Source organism: Fundulus heteroclitus, chromosome 4, assembly GCF_011125445.2.
Source record: "Fundulus heteroclitus isolate FHET01 chromosome 4, MU-UCD_Fhet_4.1, whole genome shotgun sequence".
Lineage (NCBI taxonomy): Eukaryota > Metazoa > Chordata > Actinopteri > Cyprinodontiformes > Fundulidae > Fundulus > Fundulus heteroclitus.
Genome location: NC_046364.1, coordinates 39539067 through 39558187, shown reverse-complemented (window position 1 = coordinate 39558187; position 19121 = coordinate 39539067). Strand labels below are relative to the sequence as shown.

The 19121-nt window shown below is 38.9% G+C and overlaps 1 protein-coding gene across 1 annotated transcript; it reads left to right on the top strand.

The window, feature by feature from the left end:
* The first annotated feature begins 4710 nt into the window (after positions 1-4710).
* slc38a8b (solute carrier family 38 member 8b) lies at positions 4711-15726 on the top strand. Its single transcript, XM_012880967.3, has 10 exons — positions 4711-4949; positions 6569-6767; positions 8330-8486; positions 8560-8661; positions 8755-8812; positions 10690-10804; positions 10890-11037; positions 11131-11333; positions 13098-13149; positions 14643-15726. The coding sequence occupies exons 1-10, from the start codon at positions 4761-4763 to the stop codon at positions 14743-14745; spliced, it is 1326 nt and encodes a 441-aa protein (XP_012736421.2). The 5' UTR covers positions 4711-4760; the 3' UTR covers positions 14746-15726.
* Positions 15727-19121: the final 3395 nt, after the last annotated feature.

Below are 19121 nucleotides of genomic sequence, written 5' to 3'. Positions count from 1 at the left end.
TTAATATGAATGACTTTGCTTACCTTGCAGCATCACCTCCTACCAGCCCTGCCTGTCAATAGAGGGTCCATGTAAACTCATTGAGCTATAAGCATTTTTCTATGCAAAGATCATTTACAGCACCACATTACAATATTTGCGTTACATCTGTGCATTGAACAAAGATTTTTCAGCTGTCAAAAAACCTACAACACCAAATTTAACGGCAACACACTCACATACGACCCCGCCCAAAACAAAAACAACTAAACAACTTAAACACATTTACATAATTGGTAAATGTCAATTGTTTAAGTTGTTTAAAGGAATAGCCCCTCATTTTATTTCCCTTGAATGGGTTTATGCACACCACTGTTTGCTGATGGTAAAACGACACCCAAAAGGAGCAAACAACACAACTTCTAGTTTTAATTTAACACATTAAAGAAATAATTATTAATGCAAAAGGATTACTAATTAATCTAAATAAAGAGTCTTACAATTACCAGAAGTTGGAAACTCAAATTTATTAACTAAAGAAAAGTAAAAATGTTTTGTTTATTGATATAGATATTTCTAAGGAGTCTAAAATAATGGATTTATGGGGTGGTGCTGAGGAGGAGGACCTAGGGATAGCCACAAATACAAAAACAATTACTAAAGTTTTGGGAAACAAAAATAGCTATTACACTTAAAAACTCAAACACAAATATTTCCTGATTCTTTTTAAAAAAATCCAGAGTCTGGGATTTGGAAAAGGCTGTTTCAGCTGAAAAGTTAAGGCTGGGGTGTTTTAGTCCATTATATAACCATAGCAAACACATCGCAATAAAACAAAGTATGTACGTGTAAGTCATGTAATATGACAAAAAGACTTTCATACAAAGTTACATTTCCCCTTCAACCAGCAGTGTTACCAGACGTCACAACAAAAAAAGTCAGAAATTTTTTTTTACATCTGGTGATTCGTAGACTTTTCTCCAGAATAGCTTGACTTACACATTCATCAACATATCTAACTTCTCTAAACTTGAGCTCTATGTATGCACTCCAAACACCCTGCACACAAACCATTTAGACTTTTACCAGCAGGTTGGTGCTAAAAAGCACTAATTGCAAAAACCAACCACCACAGAGACAGATTCTTCTTTTCTTTTTTTATTCCTAAAAGATATTTAAGTAATACTTTACGATAGGGTACACAAAATGTGATTAACTACGAGGGAACGCCACAGGGGACTATTCATGTATTAATGCGTAGTAAACCAGTACTTACCGGGGAACACATAGCTCAGCATTATTAGCCAGTACTATAACATATAAATTTAACGGTTCAGTTAATGATATCTTTTATTTGTAAGAGATCAAAAAGACATTGGCTAATATTAGACACTAGTCAGACTGATTGAGTAATGATTGATAAAGGTCAGGTCCTGATCAATTAAAGATTGGTTCCCCAGTAAGTACTTGGTATGATGTTTCACTACATAAGGTTAACAAAATAATAACCAGGCACTGATTTGGTACTCAGTAAGTGAGGTTCGGACATAGCTAAGGTGACAGCAGTGCAAGAATATAAAATTGCTAATGTATTTTATCAATAGGTTTACAAAAGAAAGAATCAAAATAAAATCAGTAATCACTAGGAAACAGGTTTTTGGCAATTACGAGCCGTGACCTCTGGTGCAGGGTTTATTCAGAACCAACATTGATAATTTCTCTTCTCTGTCTTTGGTAACTAACCAGTAGTCCCCTAATAAGGCTGGGCTGTGTGTTCCCCATAAGAGAATGCATACTAAATGTGTGTAAACTGCAAGAGTTGTAAGTGAAATCAAATTCATTGATTGTGCACAGTTTCATGGCCGAATAAAGAGGATTCTGCCTCTTATTGTGGGTAAAGCCTCTGAAAGGGTTAATGTAGAATCCATATCATGCCCTCTGAGTGCCATAAGATGCAGAACAACAGGCGGGGGCTTTTTTTTTTTTAATGTCCTCCACTCCACAGCAGGTGCCATGCTGCCTTGAGCTTGGTGAGGGATTACAAATCCCACATGCAATGGATTGTTCTATCCATATGGAAGGATTTGTTTGTATCGAAGCATAAATCTGTAAGCTGTGTGTCACATCAACGCTACACAACTTTAAATGAAAACAAAAAGTACAAGAAAAGAACAACTTTAAGGGGGCATTTTTCAAACTAATATTGCAACAAATCACAAGTGTTTTTGTAAATTACAAGATTTGCATTTGTGTTATAGATTTCCACTGTTGCTTCATGCTTGCTCAGTATGAGGGATTGCTGCAAAGCCGTCAACAATGCAAACAACTGTCCCTGCAGCTCTACGCTTCTCCAGGAGGAGTGAATGCTGCTTGTCAAGACTTGATGCAATCTGCTGGGTTTCCTTAGAATTTTTTTTTTTTTTGACCAATCTGTATGATCTGACCCCATCTGTATAATTTGATTGAATTTGACTTTGTGAAGTGCCTTATGAGATGACATGTTTCAATAATTGGTGCTATATGAATAAAATTGAATTGAATTGAATTTTTGTTGCAATCTCTGAAGTGTGGTCTTTAGCAATAATTCTGGCTTTCTGAAGGTATGTTGAGCTTCTAGTTTAAAGGTTTGGCTGCATTTCTGCTCACTTTTGGTCTAGTCCTCATACTTAAATTGTTACAAGAAGGTATGTATTTGTTAAGGCCACTGAATATTAAATCATATGCAGTAATATTTGGGGGTGACTGTTGCTTGATGGATTGAGTAGTTGTCTGGCAATCAGAAGGTTGTGGGTTCGATTCCAGCTTCCCCTTGCCACATGTCAATGTGAGAACAAGCGAGTTAGAGTGATTGGGTGAATGTGGCTCTAGTGTATAACGCTTTGGGTGGTCAGCATGACTGGAAAAGTGCTATATAAGTTCAGTCCATTTACCATTTAAACTTCTCCACAACTTTATCTCTGATCCTGTCTGCCGTGTTCCTGGACTTCATGATGCCGTTTGCTCTCCAATATTCTCTCAACCAGCCTCTGAGGCCGTCACAGAGCAGCTGTATTTGTACTGATTAGATTACACACAGGTGGACTCCATTCAGTCTTTAGCAATCATCATCTTCTCCAGGCAATTGGTTGCACTCAGAGAAAAGAGGACTGAATACTTTTGCTGACGGCACTTTTCAGTTTTTTATTTGTAAAAAATGTTTTAAATCATGTATAATTTCTTTATAATTCACAATTGTGTACCACTTTGTGTTGTTCTTTCACATAAGATCACAATAAAATATATATTAATGTTTATGGTTGTAAGGTGAAAAAATGTGGAAAAGTTCAAGGGCTGTGAATACTTGTACAAACCACTGTATGTGGGTTATTTTGGCTTTTTTAAAAAAAATAAAAAATTATTGTCACTAACGAATTTTTGTGAAAGTTAAATTCTTAAATTTTTTTGGGTTCTACTCTCCGCATTTGGTTTGCATTTTGACATTAATCTTTAGGTTTTGGATTAATACGACCCTTTTGTATCCTTCCCTAGTTTTCTTATTTGAAATCTCTTAATCTCCTTCACAGTAATTATAGGCCAACCAGTTCCCTTAAAGGGGACAGATCATGCTATCACATTCTTTTTTACATTTAAGTCATTCAGTTGTGGTCTATAAAAAAAATTGCAACTGCAATTCTTTGGTCTGAATTCCTTGTTATTGATGTCCCACAGCCCCTCATTTGCTCCTGTGCTGAGGCATGTCTGAGAGGGACTTATTGTGGTGCTGTCTCTTTAAATCTATAGGAGTCATTTCACACCACGCCCCTGTCCAGGTCGCAGAGCTTTCCGGTTCACCACGTTCGGCCATTTGTACGGTAAGTCCATGGTAATGTCAGCACTTTGAATCATCAAAAACTAAAAAGTGCTTTATGAATAAACTTGCCTTGTTTAGCAGCTCTGCTGCAAATACTGTGATGTAATTGTTCAAAAAATTTTTACAGAGAAGAGAGAAACCTGAACGGACCCAAACAAATATATATATATATATATATATATATATATATATATATATATATATATATATATATATATATATCCATCCATCCATTATTTTCCAACACACTTATCCCTGATGGGGTCGTGAGGGGTGCTGGTGCCTATCTCCAGCATTCAATGGGTGAGAGGCGGGGTACACCAGTCTATCGCAGGGCACAAATATACATATAAAGATATCTATGCAGCACCTGGACAAACTACATTCACCTTTCTGTATTCCTAAAAACTCTAAGTACATAACAAAAGGAATTTAAGGATAAGAAAGGGGATTTTGCATAATAAGTCTCTTTTAACCGCTTGGCAGATTTATCCCTTCACCGCTGTCTGTTGTCCTTTTCCTGTTTTTTTTCCTCCAGTTGCTTAGGCTTGTTGTGTCATTAAGCTCCATCTACCTTCCTGCCTCTCTGCATTTAGGCCGTTTTTCCTGTTCCATATTACATTTGCCTTAATGAAAGCAATTTGAATTCATGTTATGTTTTATATAGCAGATATCGGCTGGCCGGTTGCTCCATTGTTGTCAATAATGAACATAAAAGGACGGCGGCGGGCTGAAGACGAGCAAACGCTCACTTTAGTGCCACATTTTTCACCTCCGTGTGAAATGCTTAACAGTCAAATTAAGACCATGTATGTGAGGCTGTGTGGGTATATATACATATGTTCCCCACACTCCACTTATTCATACTGGATTCCCTCTCAGGGAACGAGTCCTCTGGTTCTACTGTGAGTGTTTAATCTGGACCAGTGTCATGGAGGAACTGGCCCGGGAGAGCATCAGCCTGCTGGCCCGGTCTGCATCTCACGCCGATCCCCCGAGGCTCGGCTCGTTTGGAGCGGTGTTCATCATGCTGAAGTCCGCTCTGGGAGCCGGACTGCTCAACTTCCCCTGGGCCTTCGAGAAGGCTGGGGGTGTGAACACTGCCATCACGGTGGAGCTGGTGAGTTTAAAACAAGAGGGGTTAATTTCCCGCAGTCTGAGCTTTAATCGGGTCCATTAGAGTCCAATCAGAAAGGTTGGAGGGTAAGTTCTGATGTTGGCCTGCAACCGTGTCTCTCCTCGGTGTGAAAGAGGCCACTTTTTTCACAGGTGAGCTCTAATGAGGCTTCAGGTTTTCACTGAACTGCATCTGACTGCAGTTAGAGTTTGAGTGCTTAAGGGGAAATATGCTTTCTAAGAATAAGCAGCTCAGTCGGATGTTAATGACCCAGGATTTGGCTCCTAATTTACTGGGTCCTGGTACCTATTTAGGTCCACAATGTAATTTCACACATTCTTGTGTGAGTATGACGCACAAGAGGAAAATATTTACAACCCTTAAAAAATGTGCATCTTCAAAGATTGTGTATTCTCATGGATATATTCTTTTTTTTTTGGGTAAATTTGACTTTAAACGTTATTCGATTTTTAGAAATTAAGTCCCACAGGATTTTGTCTCACAGAGTCTAAATCACAAGTTAATGTTTTTTAACAGTTGTAATTCTGATAAGGGGGCTTGTTTGCCTCTCCTCTGCTACAGATTTCACCAGATAAACATTTGCACATTTTAAAGGAGTTTAGTTGATTTTACATTTGGGTGATATGTTAGTTACACATTTCTATAATCCTTGGAGGGAGTCAATTTACAATTCACAAGATATTATCTGTGAAAAATCGGTCAGTTTATCTTCTGCAACCTTTAGAGCAGGGGTGTCAAACTCATTTCTATATAGGGCCACTTTGGCGTCATGAAGTGATTAAAGGGGCCGGTTGCACGTGTATAGACGATACTTTTCATTTCATAATTTCATTCCAGTTCACATAGAAGTATAAAAAATGCACAGTAACATAAAAGTAGCACCTTAGGCCCAGTTTATACAGTTTATCTGCAAAAAAAGTTGATATTGGGGTGAGTTACACTTACAGGAGGCACAGTTTTAGCCACTTTATACACTTTAAAAGGATATATGCCTCTACTTTATGACATGAAGTGCCTTTTTTTTGGCTCTTGAGGGCCGAATAAATTACCTTGACGGGCTGGATTTGGCCCGCAGGCCTTGAGTTTGACATCTGTGCTTTAGAGTAATTTTACTCATATTTTAGATAGTATTTTCCATGAACCTATTTAAAATGAGTGCCATATTGATTTAATTTCACTGATAACGTACCATATCTGGAGTTTCAGCTCCTTCTGCGGGGAGATGTTGCTCAGATATCCTAACTGGAAAAATCTGTGACTTGTTGTCTTCACATATTGTTGTGTTTTATTATGTGAAATTTGTTTTATTTTATTTTTCTGTTATGCTTTCATAATCTTTGTTTTCTCATTCTCAAAAGATTTTGTTGGTGTGAAGGTTGGTGGTTCCATTATAGTTTTATCGTGTCTGTAACGGTATCCAGTACTTGGGGAGGATCTTTGGATTTAATTGAAGTCAAGCATGTAAACTTTTTCTGTGTCATTTGACATTTTTCACGACTGTCCTGATCGCTCTAAAATATTGCTGGGGTTTGATTGCAGCATCATCCGGCAGTGGCACCAAATGAGCATCAGTGCTAACCCCCTCAACGTTTTCACTGCAGGTATCTCTGGTGTTCCTCATCAGCGGTCTGGTCATCCTGGGTTATGCGTCGTCCGTCAGCAGACAGAAGACCTATCAGGACGTTGTGAGGGAGGTGTGCGGACGAGCTGTGGGACAGCTCTGTGAAGTCTGTTTTTGCTTCAACCTCTTCATGATAAGCGTTGCCTTCCTGGTGGTGGTGCAGGACCAGCTGGAGAAACGTAAGCGAGAGTATAATGAGCTCAGCAGACATTTTTCCTCTAAAGAAATCTCCTTCACTTTAGCTGTTTGTCAGGTGGACTACATGCACTGAGACTTTTATAGCTCTGTGTGACAGAAACATTGTTAGTACGACATTTTTGAACAAAAACTGTAAAGGTGGCCATGTATTTTGTTGATTTCTAATAGTACAACGTGTAATGAAAGAAGAATAACTTTATTTCTGGGTTCTTCTCTGTACATCCTCCTGTCTCATCCCTTGTCGTTGCTCTTCAGAGCTCCATGACTTCCCTCTGGTTAACTGTGTACTTTACCAGTTAATATTTACACAACAGCAATGAAACTATTGTTCCTGACACAGAAAAAAGGAAAAGAGAGTCATCGATGAACTTAGTAAAACAGAATCATAGAAATTAGTCAAGGGAACACAAAAACTAGGCTCCTGCACTGAAACAGCTTCCAGACATTTGATATTTTTTGCTTTTTTTTGTCTAAGTTCTTTCAGGCAGCAAATGTTCAGCTTTTTTGAGTTTTTCCTGATCTTTACCCTGTTAATCCATCCTAATACTTTGTTACATGCTCCACAACCTACTTGCAGCTCTTTAGGTAATGTAACACACTTTGTTGCTATGGAATATAGACATAAATGAATTGATCTGCGAAAACTTTTTGTTTTGGTTACAGTCTGGCTGCAAAAATACCTTTTTTATTGAGCATCTACTGCGGTTGAAGTACTATATTCAAGACCTATATATACTGCTCAAACAATAAAGGGAACACTTGTTGTTGCACTGTGTTGTTTAAGTGTTCCCTTTTTTTCTGAGCAATATAGCTACTGTAAGTGCAAATTGTCAGTCAAAATTAAGCTAGTGATGTCTACTTTAATGAACATATGATCAACTGCAATTTCCTCCCAAAACAAAATCAGTCCTGCAAAATCTTAACAACTGTATTAGTCACACAGGACAGACAACCACGCACACTCACTTATATCTATATCAAAGAGACCAATTAATCCAACATGCATATTTTTAGACAGTAACAGGATGCCAAAGTACCAGAAGAGAACCCATTGGGGAAGATCATGCCTACCTCATGTGGAAAGAACCCAGACTGGAATTTTTACCCAAGACCTTCTTGCTGCGAGGCAAAAGTGTTAACAACTGCACTGCAAAAACAGAACTAAAAGTAAGTCAAATTTTCTTGAAATTAGTGTTTTTGTCCTTGATTTGAGCAATCAAATAAGATTATTTGCCAATGGAATTAACATTTTTTTTTAGATATTAGATATATTCACTTGAAATAAGATGGTGGAGATTAGTTGTTCCTATTTTAAGTGCAAAAATTGTATTCCATTGGCAGATAGTCTTATTTACCTCCTCAAATCAAGCGCAAATACAGTAATTTAAAGACAATTTGACTTACTTGTAGTTCTCTTTTTGCTGTGTGCACTGCCATGCAGCTCACCCCAAAATCCATTCTTCATCAAAAACTCTTCACGGCAGAATGCAATACATCACTATTTTGGGTATCTTAAAGGCTCCTATGCTCTTTTTCTCTCCAGTGTGTATTTCTTTATACGAGACGGTGAGTGGATCGACGGAGGCAGACATGCCTTATCACTGGTACACTGACCAGCGCTTTGCCCTCTTCATCTTGTGTCTTTTCATCATCCTGCCTCTGTCCATCCCGAAAGAAATAGGCATACAGAAATACACAAGGTACTCTGTATTTCACTCACCTCTGTTAACGTGATGTTTTGACTTGTTTTCTGAGTGTTTTTCTTCACGTCAGTGTTTTAGGGACGCTTGCTGCAACGTATCTTTGTGTCGCAGTTGTCGCCAAGTATTATCTAATGGAGAGCCGCCCAGTTGTCACTGCAGAGCAAAGTCAAGGGTCGGTACCTCTCATTTTCCCTGGATTAGTGTGTGTATAATATGTGTAGCCTTGTTCTGTTACTTACATCAGTAAATGGGTGTATTTTTTCAGATTGAGTTCCTGGGCCTCCATGTTTAGTGTGGTACCAACCATTTGCTTTGGCTTCCAGGTACGAGAATCTTCAACTTCAGTCACGTTGTCAATGTGCAGCACTATGGTTTTTACTTTGCTATTGTTACTGTTTGTTTGTTTTTTCCTTTAAGACAAGATTTTCTCAAAAATGATTCCTATTTTAGTTTGGATGCTTTGCAAATCCTCTTTCATGTGCAAAACCAACAAAACTAATGAGATCATTTCCACGTCCAGGCGTGCCGAAATTATGAAATTAATGAGGAAATATAGAATTATCGAGGCCTTTTACAGTCATTTTTGTGACCCAGTCTCACAAAGATGGATTTTCTGACATTGCAAAACAATGCAAAACAATGACCTGCCAAACACATGTGTGAGATCCAAGTTTCTGGCACAACTTCCCCAACTTCCACGGTGCATGAAGAAGGTCAACGAACTGGTAGGATGAAAATTACAGCAACACTTCAAGCATAAAGACTTAGACTTAGAAAACTTTTTTGTCATTTTGTATGCACAGAGTGCGTACAGAACGAAATTTTGTTGCATACAGCTTGTAAATTGCAGTAAAATTAAATTACAGTGTAAGGTGCAGCAGTGATTTAAAAGTAAACAATTTAAATGTAGACAATGCAGGAGAAGTCACAGTGTACAGGTGAGTATTTTAAAAAAAAAATTTGTATGTGCAGAATTGATTGTGCAAGGGCATTTGTGCAAGAATACAGCTTGTAATTTACAGCAGATTTAAAATACAGTATAAGGTCCAGCACTGATTTAAAAGTAAAACAACTGAAATGTAAACAGTACAGGAGAAAGTCACAGTGTACAGGTGAGTATTTAAAAAAAAACATTTGTATGTACGGAATTTGATTGTGCAAAGGGCATTTGTGCAAGAATGCTTTTAAAAACTAAGAGTTCGGCAGCATTTGTAATGCTAGATGGAGATGCAATGATGCAAATATGCAAATGTTGTGCATAGTGTTTGGGTTATAGTTCAGCAGTTTAGCAGCAGTTCAACAGTCTGATGGCAGCAGGGAAAAAGCTTTTGCAGAACCTGGTGGACCTGCAGCGGATACTGCGGAACCTCTTTCCAGAGGGCAGCAGGGAGAATAGTCTATGGTGGGGGTGTGAGGGGTCCCTGATGATGTTACGGGCTCGGGACACACAGCGCTGTGATGAAATGTCTTTTATGGAGGGAAGAGGAGCCCCGATGATCCCTTCTGCTGTCCTCACCACTCTCCTCACGTTCTTCCAGTCGGAGGCACTGCAGCCTCCACACCACACAGAGACACAGCTGGTCAGAATGCTCTCTATGGTGCTTCTGTAGAAAGTTGTGAGGATGGGTGGGGGCAGGTGGGCAAATAAAGAGATTACTTTATTTGCAGACCAGCATGTTTCAGCTTGTGGCCTTCTTCAAAAATAACCCTGAAGAAGACCACAAGCCAAAACGCGTTGGTCTGCAAATGAAGTCTGCTCATTATACTTGAAGTGTTGCTGAAGTTTTCATCTTACCAGTTCACAAACCCATATAGGCATAGGAATCAGATCTAAAAGGGAAAGAAATCATTGCTTTCAAGGTCCCTGCAAACATTTCGAAAACCCGAACTGCACAAGATTTGACATTGTTTTAAACCAATTAAAGAACACCAAAAAGTTGACAAAGTTGCAAATTGGTGTTAAAGTTATTTTGGCTATTTCTGTTTCTATGGACTGACTCTAAAGTTGAAGATTTGGTCTGTGAGGATTTATTTGTGAAACAAAAGTTACAGCCAAGAACAAAGAAAGCTGTTAAATGGATGTCGGTGCAGTAACTGGATGAAATAAACCATTCTCTGTGTTCAACATAATAATACAGCAGACATTTTGAGAACAGATCTGGCTTTATGATGAAGAACCCTTCTGTGTTTGCGGGTGCAGTGCCACGAAGCCTGTATAGCAATCTACAGCAGTATGGAGAACCAGCGGCTCCTCCACTGGGTGGTCATCTCTGTGCTCTCCATGTTTTTCTGCTTGCTCGTCTACACTCTGACTGGTGGGTTCACTTCTCAGACAGCGGTCTTTCCCCATAACGTGCTCACCTGAACGCTGCTGATCACGTCCACCGTCTCTTCCACCAGGTGTGTATGGCTTCTTGACGTTTGGGCAAGACGTGGCCTCAGATATTCTTATGTCATATCCTGGGAATGACGTGGTCATGATCATCTCCAGGCTGCTTTTTGGAATATCGATCATCACGATATATCCCATTATTCTTCTGCTGGGGAGGTAATCCACGTCCCAGTGGAGTTTGAACTCTTGCTGCGGGGTTTCATGTGTGAGGGTCCTGACATGCTGTCTCTCTTGCTCTGTGTGGAGCAGATCTGTGATCCTCAACCTGGTGCTACGAGTTCAGAGAAATCGCCGGGGAGTCGTGACGCATTCGTTTGAGTGTCGCTGCAGAGTGCTCCTAACGGTGGCCTGGACCTCCTTCACGCTTCTGATTGCCATGTTTGTCCCAGACATGGCCGACGTCATCAGCGTTATCGGAGGAATCAGCGCCTTTTTCATCTTCATCTTCCCTGGTACACAGAAATTGTAGTTGGTCACTTACAATCTGATTCAACTCTATTGTCTTGTTGGAAACTGGTTTATGTTTAACGTTGGAGTCCGATCCCACACTCGCATGTCTTTATTTGTGCAAAATCTCTATGCTAACCAACTTGTCAATTTACCAGATGTGAGTACTTTCAGGTACTCCCTCATTCCACAGCGAGACATTTACAACTCCCACCCAGACTTGGCAAAGTTTTTACTCCGTATGTCTTTTCTGACACAACCCGGAGTCAAATCCGGGTCTACGCATCAAAGACTTGGACTTACCCTGTTACATTACAAAGGGATCTGGATTTATACTTTTTGTTCAAATTCAATTTGTAATAATGCATTAAGTAAAATATAACCCACACGGCAGCCTTGTGACAAAAAAAGGAGCCAGAGATTGAACCTTCAGGACAATAAACAGGGGAGCAAATGCACAGTAAAAAACACAGATATATGTTCATTTACCGCTACTCTGCAGCTTCACAGGGACTTAGTTAGTAATTCACAGCTTTAGTAGTTCTAAAGAGGAAACTTGCTCTAGTATTAGAGATACAAGTTAGTAATCAAATGTTTGCTCTTTAACTTGTAAAGACAAACTTTCAACATAAAAGCTTTTAATTGTGTTTATGGAGACAAAATAAATTATATGTTTTTTTCTTAAAAATAGGTTTTTTTTTCAAGTCAGCTTAGAAGAAAAACTAAAAAAGATGTCTAAAATGTTCTTTTAGCAATTACAATGCCATGCAAAAATATTGAACATGTCTACATTTTGTCGAGGTATATTGTTGGTAATTTATGACAGACCAACCAAAGGTAGCATATCATTGAGAAGTGGAGGGAAAATGCACAATTTTTCAAAATGTTTTACAATAACAAATCTAAATGGTGGCTTGTTATTGTATTCAATCCCTTTACTATGTTACACCCAAATAAAAAGGGTGACCAAGTGTTCAGAGAGACATTAAATAAAGCCCACTTGTGTGATTTAAACTCAGTATAAATCCAGCTGGTCTGTAAAGGGCCTCAGAGGTTCATTAGAGAACATCAGTGAACACCTGGCATCACAAAGACCAAGGAGCACAGCAGACAGGTGAAGGTGGTGGATAATGGTTAGATTGTTAAACAGTATTTCAAGCCTCAATCTTCTCACTGTTCAAGGCTAGGTGAGGCTTGAAAATTGACATAGTTTTCTAAACCATGTTGCTCATGTGTTCATGATGCGGTTTAGCACCGTGGTTCTGAATCCAGGTCTGTATGGGGGGCACGGTCTCTCTGCTCTGGCCCAACTAATTCAAATGATTGCATTATCTACACTCAAAACACACATGTCCGATTCAAATCCAATTCAATCTAAGTTATTCCATTCTATAAACTTAAAACCCCATTTCAGCACACTCAAACCAACCACATTCAGTTCAATACAATCTGATTCTAAATATGTTTGCTATAAAATATGTTTATCTAATAAAACGTTTAAATCTTTATTTCTAATCAATCTTTCATTCATAAAAAAGCACAGGGGGACAGAGGACAGTAAAAACTCCCTATTTTGAGCCATCTGGGAGTCAGGACTGACACCAGACAGTAATATCTGTCCCCCATTTATGTTTAATCAAACCAAAACATCTGTTTCTAAAATTCACCAATTGTCCAAATGGATAAATGTTTACAAAAACCAGATTTTCTTTATTGTTGGATTGATTGTTATATAGTAAAAGCCCTGTGGTGTGTTTTGTGTGCTGCAGGTCTTTGCTTAGTGTTCACAATGCAAACTGAAGACGTATCTCCAAGAGTCCGGTGAGTGTATCTGCTGTATTTAAAGTGCGGACAGGGTCCCAAAGCAGAGTTTATAATCCACCAGTTTCTGAAGTTATTCGAAAGAAATTATTTGAAAACATGTAATTAATGTAAGACAGAGAAATTAAAGATAGAGAAACAGTGGGAGTGAAAAGTGATATATGGCATGCAAAGTTTAGAAAGTGGCATGCTATACCACATCATACATGCACATTTGTTTTCATAACTGCAAAAAATAAAATAAAAAAATCAAGTCAATAAAACCAGAATACGACAGTCAGTGCCTCTGTAGGGCGTTTGATGAAACGATCAAATGGCAGTAAAAAAGTGTCATACTGGCATGCCAGATGCTACTTTTTGCTCCAGGTGCTGCTGGAAAGATAGTTAAAACAGCTGAAGATAAAAAAAATATAACACTGCTTTCTGCAAGCAAACATATTCAACCAGCCACAAACAATTTACATTAGTAGTGGTTATAATAAATAAGCCTATCCTTAATAATCCTAATCCTTTTTAGAAATGATTTGCTTGTAGTTTTTCTCTATATTTTATCAGCCAGGTGATGGAGGTCTACTCATGAAATCCTGTGGATATTTTTATTTTTAACGTGAGACCAACTGTAAAAATAAAGCTGGAGCAAAACTGGACCCTGCAGGATGACATTGGCCCAAAACATGTCAGTAAATCCACCAAAGACTGACTGAGAGTTAAGAAATGGAAAGGCCTGTACTGATTTAACGCCCAGATCCTGATCTCATTCAGATCCTGAGGTGACTCTGAACGGGGCGGTACACGCAGGAAACATCTCAAACACCTCGTGGCTGAAAATGAGAAGCAGGACAAGCTTTCACTGAGCTATTACAGGGCATGTGTCCTAACTTTATTCTCATATGATTTGCACAAATCTTGTGTTTAAATGAAAATTAGTAAAACAATATTATTTTTGGGCCCAAACTGTAACTGAATCAATCCCATTTTCCTAAGAAAAATAAATAAAAGAAAATCAGATGCAAACATTTCTTTTGAAAGAATCAAATATTTAATACGGTGACTTTGAGATACGTATTGTGCAAAGGTTTTTACTATTAACATTCATCATTAAGGGCATAAGGCACAGAGACAAGTGCTGCTGTAAAACAGGTCTGGTGTAAGGCCTATACTCGGCACTGCAGTTAGGGTCCACCTTTAAATGTCTCTAATTTCCTTCTTTGTCAAAAAGCGCGTGTAAACCGATCAGCATCTTCCTTAACCAGAGAAGTGGGTTCACTGTCCAGTTGAGATGTGTGAAACAGCAACTTCTTTTAACTCTGCAGCCTCGGGAAATATCTGCCAAAAAGAGCAGATTTCCAGCATATTGTGGAGTTAAACAGTTCTGAAAGACGTAAAAAATAAAGCATCCAGATAAATATAGATTTAACTCAGACCTTACTGAAATAATATTTTGATAAAGTCAGCTTTTCTTTTGACTTGGGGAGTTTTGTTTGTCGTTGCAGGGATGCTTTGACCATTTGGGGGATTGTGACGATCGTGGTTGGAGCTTTCATCTTTGGACAGAGCACCACCATTGCTGTGATGGAGATCTTTCACAAGTTCTGAGCTTAACCCACCAGTTCCTATCTATCTATCTATCTATCTATCTATCTATCTATCTATCTATCTATCTATCTATCTATCTATCTATCTATCTATCTATCTATCTATCTATCTATCTATCTATCTATCTATCTATAGATATATATACTACATCTGTTTGATGGATTGAATGGATTGTATTTTAGAGAACATGTTTCTGTACTAAGTTATAAATATATGTCTGATTATAGTTAGGCGTCTGTTTGAATATTGTTATTGCAGCTGAACCCTGCCAGGGGGCGGTATTGCCCCATCTATAAAATACTGAACTATTAGATTTTTCATGTCCACATCATGTATGAAACTGTTCGTTTAGGCAAGAGTTAACAAGCTCTTGTCCTGTTTGCTCGTCCCTGTGATAAATTTGACATGCAAAACGATGTTTAAGTGAAATTAGCAAGACGACGCTCTTTTAAATGCAAAACAATGATTTCAGCATTCTGGAAAAGGTTCACACTCCAGTGAATGTTTTCCTGTCTCAATTTTTTTATTCCATTTTCTCCACTGCGAATCACAGCAGCGGTATAAATCTGCAGCTGAGGTGTGCAGAACGGAGCCGTTTATTTGTCCACTTCAAGCTTAAATGGGTTTTGGGTCACAGCTCCCAAGCGTGCGCATGTGAAGTGATTTACAGTGAATCCACAAACTGGTTGTGACAGAGCTTTGGCTCAGAGGGGGTGAAATTATCAGCATCATATGAGCCAGAGGTGCAAGAAGCCTCGACACGGCGCCTGTCTTCCTGAACTCACAGTTGAAGCTGAAAATAATTGTAAAGCATCAAAATGCAGAGCAGCTTTTATGGATTCATCTGTTATGTAATGGATGTTTTCATCTTGTGCAGAACTACTTATAGGGGCAAAACCTGTGACACTCTGCTTGTGTTTAGTCCCCGGGATTATAGTTTGACCTGGCCAAATGCCTAAATCCATTAAATGCAGGAGGGGGGGGGGGGGGGGGGGGTTGCTTGAAAATCACACAAAGCCCTTCACAAATCCTGCAGCTGCTCTCTGTGAAAACCAGCCTGCTGGTTTTAGGAAACCAGCAGGAAAGAAAACGGAGGTATAACTAGCATGCAGCTTTCAAAAGATTAAAACCTCTGTTTTCTGAGCAAGTCTGAAAACATTTAAGACTTTCATGGTTAGAAAACAGGGTTTAATCGAAGACTTTTAATCTTTCCAGGCATTATTTAGTTTTAATGTTGGCATGATGACAGCTGTTACTTATCACACAGATGAGAGGACTACCATTACTTTCACAGCTTTCTGGTGAGAAAGAGATAATAGACAAACTAATTATTTATGGTTTTGTTGCTGTACAGTGGAACCAGACCCCATGTTTTAATCGGCTCAGGTCAACCTGCATGGCTTTATGTGCATTCGGACCAAATTGGAGCTTTTAGATGGTTATTTTTAAGTTTTAAGACACTTAAGCAACTAATTGTCGGAAGATTAAACAGTCGCCATGGGCTCGATAATGTTAATTGGGGGATTTCAATTAACCATTTGAACACTGAGTTACTGAACTGTCCTGCATGGAGGTGGTAGCCTCATGCTGTGGGTATGTTTATACAAGTCGTTCTCGTGCATTACAGAAAGTAAAGGGAATAATAAAAACAGAGGATTACCTCTAAATTCCTCAACTTTACCTCAGATAAACAGACGGTTAAAAATTGGACGCAGTAGTGTGTTCATTCATCTAGCCAGCACTACGCCAGGGGCCTGTTGATAGCTACTGTGGGTTTCTCTGCCAAAGGACATTCAGCCGAATATTAGTGGGAGTGTATGTATATATTTGAGCCTGTCCACTTAGTTTGATCCTCTGGGAATTTGTAAGTTGTCTCATTTTACATGCAAAAAAACAAACAAAAATCTTTTAAAGCCTAAAGTTAATATGATGTTTATGCACACAATGAGCGTTTTTACAGTAATACTGTAATCCAAAATTATTTTCTGCATCAGATTATTTCAGTTTCAGAAAAACAATTTCTAGTCCTAATCAGTCCCCCCCTTACAGAAAGATTACTTGCTACACAGGCTTGTTGCAGTGCTAATTAGTTAAATGGTCTTTTTAACATTAAATTGCTTCTGATAAGAGCCTTAGCGGGACGCCAGAGTGAAAACTGATGGTGCTCCTTTAATTTCCGCGTGCTCGCTCCCCCATAATGATGTTAATCTGCAGGCCTTTTGTGTTCAGAGTGAATAAAACATTTTTGCAGATAAGTCACAGTTACTTGAATTAAGAACCGGGAGGATCCCTGCAGCCTCAGATGAAGTGCATGTTTCTGTATGACCTTGATTTGTGTACATCAAGGTTGTGTGTGTAAGCCCATCCATAGCTTCCTCCAGTTTGCCCGTCCTGTATTGAACTGGTGACTTTAGATCTTTGATCTGTGGGCTAACCTCTGAGAGATAATCGATTCAGTTCTCAGGTACAGGAGATGACTGCCTGCCTGATCTTACGTGCTTTGTGATTTGCTTCGCCGGTAATCAGCTGTGCCTTAGTACAGTCTGTCTGTGAATCTGTTGACTCGGGCTTGTTTCAAGGTCTTTCACAGCCAAAGAAAAGTCTGTGAGACATCAATTGCTACATATTCTCAATTGGATTAAGGGCTGAACTTTGACTGGGCCATTCCAATTTACAAATCTGCTTTTATCTAAAGCATTTCTTGTAGCTCTGGCTTAATGCTTCAGATCAGGGTCCTGCTGGAAGATGAACCTCACCCTGGTTACAGCTTCAAACATGTTTCTTTTTTCAGTATCATCCTGTAGTATGCTCCATCCAAATTTAAATTCAATTCAAAAACACTTTATTTATCCCAGAAGGAAATTAAATATTGATGTAACTCTTTTGGTTAAGGAGTTGTTAAAGATGGTGATGGCTGTGGGCAGGAAAGATCTCCTGTAGCGGTCCGTTTTACAACCTATATGAAGAAGCCTTGACTGAAGAGACACTGTTTTCCAATGACAATGTCACGAAGAGGAAGTTCAGGATTGTCCATAATTTTCTCGATTTTATGCAAAATCCCTCTTTGCATCATCGTCTCCATGGGTTCTACAGTCGTCCCCAGAACAGAGCCAGCCTTCTTCATCAGGCTGTTGAGCCTTTTTAGCTGAACAATTATTACAACAACTTTTAAAAATGTAAAAGCAATGGCTCTTTAGAGTTTTAGGGGCCATTTTATTAAAAAACATCTTTCTTTCTCTGATAGTGGAAAAAAAAATCTCGATCCACGTTTCAATTAAAAGCTCTGTTGGTAGGAGGCAACACCATCAACATTAATGACGTCATCCGTGTATTGCTCAACATACACCTACAGAGGAAGAAGGTTTTAATCAGCAATTTCTTTTGTTACATTAGAAACGGTGTCAGGACAGTAGAATAGAAATAACATTACTGTCCCTCAGTGGGGGAAAAACATCACAACAAAACAGCTGCTTGTGCCGTCGTAGTGTCTAAGCAGAGGAAGCGATAGTGGCGCGCACAAAGCAGGCCTCTCTGTCACCATTTCTGATAGTCATCAGATATTCAGTCACACAGACATACCACAAACTGAGGTTTTAAACCAGGGATCACCAACCTTTTTGAAACTGAGAGCTTCTTCATTCCTTCTGTCATACAAAGGGCTATCTGTACTAACCTTGGAACTAAAGAGTCAGAGCTTACCTTTACTGCATGTAATATGAATTATTTTTAATGCCTTTAAATGTGAATACAAGTATGATTAAAAAGGAAGAGCAACTGAATACAATAGCATTTTAGATGCAGCTCACTGGAGGGCTGTGCTATTTTTAACAATATTGAGGGCACCACATATTGCCCTCGGGGGCTACCTGGTGCCCACGGGCACCATGTTGGTGATCCCTGTTTTAAATACTATCTCCATTTCAAAAAACTTGTTTTAAAATGTCTTTTTATTTTTCCTCACCAAAAATCTTTTATTTTGCTAATTCCATGTATTAGTGTGGCTAAGGCTTCCTGTAGGAGCTAGCTGTGCTGCAACTGCAAATGGTTCGGAGACACAAATGCTCAGCCAAAACTAAACAGGCAGTCATCATTGTACGCTCAAATATTAGGACAGCCTTCTTCAACGTGAGGCTCACATCTTTAATTAATCTACATAACACTGCTAGCTCGGCTTAGGTTGAACAAAAAGTTGGAAACAACTACTTTTAAAGTAGGTTGTCTTATTTGTTTGTAGATTTACGGGGCAATTTTAAAGGGTAAGGCGAGCCGAAGGAGGCAAAGTAAACTGAGTACTGGCGGGAAATTAGGGCTGGGGTGCCCTTTCCCAATAAGAATATATGGGGCTGACTTCTTATTTGCAGGACACATTTCATTTT

Bases quoted from the DNA above. Each gene is read 5' to 3' on its own strand.
- slc38a8b (XM_012880967.3), top strand. From the start codon at position 4,761: ATGGAGGAACTGGCCCGGGAGAGCATCAGCCTGCTGGCCCGGTCTGCA. The intron at 8,487-8,559 runs GTACTCTGTATT...TCTTCACGTCAG, and splicing joins GGCATACAGAAATACACAAG to TGTTTTAGGGACGCTTGCTG. The intron at 11,334-13,097 runs GTACACAGAAAT...TGTGTGCTGCAG, and splicing joins TTTCATCTTCATCTTCCCTG to GTCTTTGCTTAGTGTTCACA.